Source organism: Babylonia areolata, chromosome 15, assembly GCF_041734735.1.
Source record: "Babylonia areolata isolate BAREFJ2019XMU chromosome 15, ASM4173473v1, whole genome shotgun sequence".
Lineage (NCBI taxonomy): Eukaryota > Metazoa > Mollusca > Gastropoda > Neogastropoda > Buccinidae > Babylonia > Babylonia areolata.
The window spans coordinates 32,927,970-32,932,969 of NC_134890.1; the positions used below are offsets into that span (position 1 = coordinate 32,927,970).

Sequence of the window (5,000 nt, forward strand, 5' to 3'; positions counted from 1 at the left end):
CCTGTCTGCCCAAACTGATGATGATTTGAACACTGCCGAAGACCCCAGCATCCCACTGTCGCCATTGTCTCCCCCTGTTTCCGGTGAATTTGATCTTGGCTGCTATCATGCTCTGCAGAAAGCCTACACTGACTTGAAGCGACGTTTGAAGGAATCCAACTCTCAGAACAGTTTACTGACCCGGAAGGTTAAGGTGCTGCAGTCAGTGGTTGAGAGTACTGTGGACAGAGGTGTGTGTGTGTGTGTGGTGTGTGTGTTTGTGTGGGGGGTGTGGGGGTGTGGGGGGGTGGGGTGTGTGTGTGTGTGTGTGGTGTGTGTGTGTGTGTGTGTGTGTGTGTGTGGTGTGTGTGTGTGTGTGTGTGTGTGTGTGTGGTGTGTGTGTGTGTGGTGTGTGGTGTGTGTGTGTGTTTGTGTGTGGTGTGTGTGTGTGTGTGTGTGTGGTGTGTGTGTGTGTGTGTGTGGTGTGTGTGTGTGGTGTGTGTGTGTGTGTGTGTGGGGTGTGGGTGTGGGGGGGTGGGGTGTGTGTGTGTGTGTGTGTGGTGTGTGTGTGTGTGTGTGTGTGTGTGTGTGTGGTGTGTGTGTGTGTGTGTGTGTGTGTGTTTGCACTTTGTGTTTCTGCATGTGCACATATCGGTGTATGTGTGTATACAGTTTGTGTGTGTTTGTGGGGTGGGGGGGTGGGGGGTGGGGGGTGTTTGTGTGTGTGTGGTGTGTGTGTGTGTGTGTGTGTGTGGGTGGGTGGGTGGGTGGCTGTGTGTGTGAGTGTGTTTGTACTTTGTGTGTCTGTATGTGCACATATCAGTGCATGTGTGTATACATTTGTGTGTGTGTGTGTGTGTGTGTGTGTGCGTGTTTGTGTGTGTGTGAGTGTGTTTGTACTTTGTGTGTCTGTATGTGCACGTATCAGTGCATGTGTGTATACATTTTTGTGTGTGTGTGTGTGTGTGTGTGTGTGTGTGTGTGTGTGTGTGTGTGTGTGTGTGTGTTGCTGTGCTGGCACGCATGCATACAGAAACCTGTGTGTGCATATTCATTTTTGTGATGTACAGATCATTGAAGTTCTTTAATACTATTATAGTATTGGATAAGAAATAACCTTCCCAAATATTACTCACCACTAGATATAACTTGTCCACAGTCCTGACTGCAGCACACCCAACAGAGTTGGGTAATAACCTTGCTCAACATTTTTGACCACCAGATATATAAAAGTGAAATTCCATAGATCAGAAAAAAACTCATGAAATTTTCATGTGAATTTCACATTGAATGAGAAAAAAAAGAGTAAAAAAAAGCATCAACTTTTTTTTATATTTTATTTTATATATATATTATTATTGCATGAATTTTCAAAATGCCATGACAGAATGAGTGAGGACCTGTGGCCCAGTGTTGAGAAGGATTCAAGGCCCTATTCTGTCATGGTGTCATGTCCTTGGAGGAAAAGACATAACACATGAATAAATGTGGAGTGATGGCCTAGAGGTAACACGTCCGCCTAGGAAGCGAGAGAATCTGAGCACGCTGGTTCGAACCACGGCTCAGCCGCCGATATTTTCTCCCCCTCCACTAGACCTTGAGTGGTGGTCTGGACGCTAGTCATTCAGATGAGATGATAAACTGAGGTCCCGTGTGCAGCATGCACTCAGCGCACGTAAAAGAATCCACGGCAACAAAAGGGTTGTTCCTGGCAAAATTCTGTAGAAAAATCCACTTTGTTTGGAAAAAAAACAAATAAAAAAAAAATACAAAAGAAAAAGGGTGGTGCTGTAGTATAGCGACGCACTCTCCCTGGGGAGAGCAGCCTGAATTTTACACAGAGAAATCTGTTGTGACAAAACAAAGAGTAGAAATATAAAGAGTAATACAATACAGTACCAATGAGAGGACTGAATGAACTGGTATGGTAGTTGTCAGCACAGTTTTTTTTTTTTTTTTTTTTAGTGGACGTACATGTTTGTTCACACATCACTTTTTTTTTTCTTTCCCAGAGCAGTTTGATGACGCTCAGGTGGAGACCTGTACACTGAAGGACTTGGTGATGTCACGGAATGTCGTCACTTAGTCCGATTTTCCTCACTGCACACAGGTGTGAACGGGTGTGTGACCCTGGTTGAGGGAAGGTTCAAGTGACGGAAGAAGAGGATTGGATCCAGCATTCCAACGTTGACACAATTCACCACAACGCAACGCAACTCAACACAGCACAGTAACCTGTAACTGTACGGTCACCTGTCCACAGGTCCGACAGGCGCAGTGCTGATGGAGGGGGTGGGAGGAGGGGGAGGAGGCAGCAGCGGTGCCGAGGACCCCAGTCTACAGCAAGCGGCGGAGGAAGGGTTCGCCACCAACCTCCAAAGGCAGCTGGTTCGTGCCCGTGCCCAGCTGCAGGCTGTGGAGAAAAAGTACCAGGTGTGTACTTGAAGGAAGGGTGAGGCTAGACGAGTACTGATAATCAGCAAACAATATAGAGTGGTAGCTCTCTTCACAGTGAGGCTAGCAGTAAATGATTAACAAACAATATAGAGTGGTAGCTCTCTTCACAGTGAGGCTAGCAGTAAATGATTAGCAAACAATATAGAGTGGTAGCTCTCTTCACAGTGAGGCTAGCAGTAAATGATTAGCAAACAATATAGAGTGGTAGCTCTCTTCACAGTGAGGCTAGCAGTAAATGATTAGCAAACAATATAGAGTGGTAGCTCTCTTCACAGTGAGGCTAGCAGTAAATGATTAGCAAACAATATAGAATGGTAACTCTCTTCACTGTGAGGCTAGCAGTTAATGATTAACAAACAATATAGAATGGTAGCTCTCTTCACAGTGAGGCTAGCAGTAAATGATTAACAAACAATATAGTGTGGTAGCTCTCTTCACAGTGAGGCTAGCAGTAAATGATTAACAAACAATATAGTGTGGTAGCTCTCTTCACAGTGAGGCTAGCAGTAAATGATTAACAAACAATATAGTGTGGTAGCTCTCTTCACAGTGAGGCTAGCAGTAAATGATTAGCAAACAATATAGAGTGGTAGCTCTCTTCACAGTGAGGCTAGCAGTAAATGATTAGCAAACACTAGAGTGGTAGCTCTCTTCACAGTGAGGTTAGGAGAGCTGGTGCATGCCAGTTCCCAGGCTCAGGCTGTGGAGAAAAAGTAGCAGGTGTGTATGTTAACTCACTCAGTACGGTCAGTCCTCTCTTCTCCTCTACACAGACCCCTCGGATGTCCAGTGGGTGTCTGAATGACCCAACCTTTAGCTTCCGTCGTCAGAATTGTGGTATTCTTTGTCAACATTCACCATTTCAGTATAAGAGCCTTCCGCTTGCAATATTTTGATGATGGTAACTGGGGTGAAATGCTGTTAACGTCGTCTCTTTGCTCGTTCGTATGGAGAGAGTTAAGGAATGGTGAGGCCAGGAGAGAGATTGATGATAAACAATGTGTTTGAAGGAACAGTCAGTAAGGCTTTGAGAGTAAAACGATTAGCAAACAATAAGGCCTTGACAGGAATTTACCATGGGCGCAATAGTTGAGTGGTTAAACTTGAAGCATTGGACTTTGAATTTGAGGGTCCCGAGTTCTAATCTCGGTAACGGTGCCTGGCGGGTAAAGGGTGGAGATTTTTCTGATCTCCCAGGCCAGCGTAAGTGCAAACCTGCTATTGCCTGAAGCCCCTTCGTGAGTATAAATGCTTGCAGATCAGATACACTAGTTAAAGATCCTGTAATCCATGCCAGAATTTGGTGGGTTATGGAAACAAGAACATACCCAGCATGCACACCCCCGAAAACGGAGTATGGCTACCTACATGGCGGGGTAAATAAACAAAATGGTCATACACGTAAAATGTTAATTGTCTGTCTGAATGTGTATGTGAAATTGTGGTCACCATGAGAGCAAGGCATGAAAGGCCACAGAATCTGGGACAATGTTTTCTTTTTTTCAATTGATGAAAGAGGAGTGTGACGATGCTGCCGTAAGGGACTGCGTGGCAAGGCTGTACTTTTCCCACGTGTCCCAGTGTCAGTCAGGCCAGCCAAACAACAGACAGCAGCTGTGTGCTGGTCAGGATTATTCAGCAGCATTCCCAGAGATGCATCTGTGAAGCGAGTGATCCCTGACAGTGTGGTGCCATTCTGCCTGTTTGAGCCCAAAGCACAGTCAGCTCTGGGCAGGAGCTGGCCATGGGCTGGAAAAAAAACACCAAGTGTTGTCCTCTGGCAAAATTCTGTGGAAGAAATCCACTCAGATAGGTACACAAGTATATAAGCATGCACTCTGGGCCTGACTTAGCGTGCTGGGTTACGCTGCTGGTCAGGCATCTGCCTAGCAGATGTGGTGCAGCGAATATGGATTTGCCTCCTTGAGAAGTTGATTGAAACTGAAACTGAAACCACCTTTTTTTTTCTTCTTTTTTTTTTCTTTCCAACATTCCATCAATGAGATCAATATGCAAAACACAAAATGACACTTGTAATTAGATAACAAAGAGTGTTAACTCTCTTCACACACAAGGTACGCAACCTCAAGCCAGTGCTACTAATGCGACCAGTTCAACCAGTGCACTTGCAGATAACATGCACACTGGAAAAAACTCAGACACCTCCTCAAAAGATACATCAATGTCTGTGGAGGAATTTTGTTTAATGTCCCGTCACACATATCGGTGATTGAAGACATTTTGTTAAAGTATTTATGAATACATTTGAGTATTATCGGTAAGGGGTGGCAGATGTGAATGAATGGAGGGTTGGGGGAAACTGGGCAAATGAGGGTGAAATTTGAAAAAAAAGAAAAAAAATTCTAAATACAATTACAGGAAATTACTTAAAGGACTTCGTAAAAGAAAAGTCTTTAAACTGACAAGTGAAACAACTGATAATAAACGCAAAAAGTAAAAAACATCAACGTTCTCAGTCACTTGTGAAGACACACTTTCGTGTACATAAGGTTTCAGCAAGCTACAGTCAAAAATTATATGCTCAATTGTCAGGTTACTGAAGC

The 5,000-nt window shown here is 44.5% G+C and overlaps 1 protein-coding gene across 3 annotated transcripts in view; it reads left to right on the forward strand.

Annotated features, from left to right (window-relative positions):
• Positions 1-5,000, forward strand: part of LOC143290590 (uncharacterized) — a 24,104-nt gene that overhangs the window by 6,701 nt on the left and 12,403 nt on the right. For 2 of the 3 annotated variants that reach the window (XM_076600171.1, XM_076600172.1), the window contains exons 2-3: positions 1-230; positions 2,243-2,412. The exon at positions 1-230 is cut by the window's left edge and continues 49 nt beyond it. In XM_076600171.1, the coding sequence (XP_076456286.1) occupies positions 1-230; positions 2,243-2,412 (400 nt within the window). The remainder of the gene's footprint in view (positions 231-2,242; positions 2,413-5,000) is intronic. The other variant, XM_076600173.1, reaches the window with a different exon arrangement.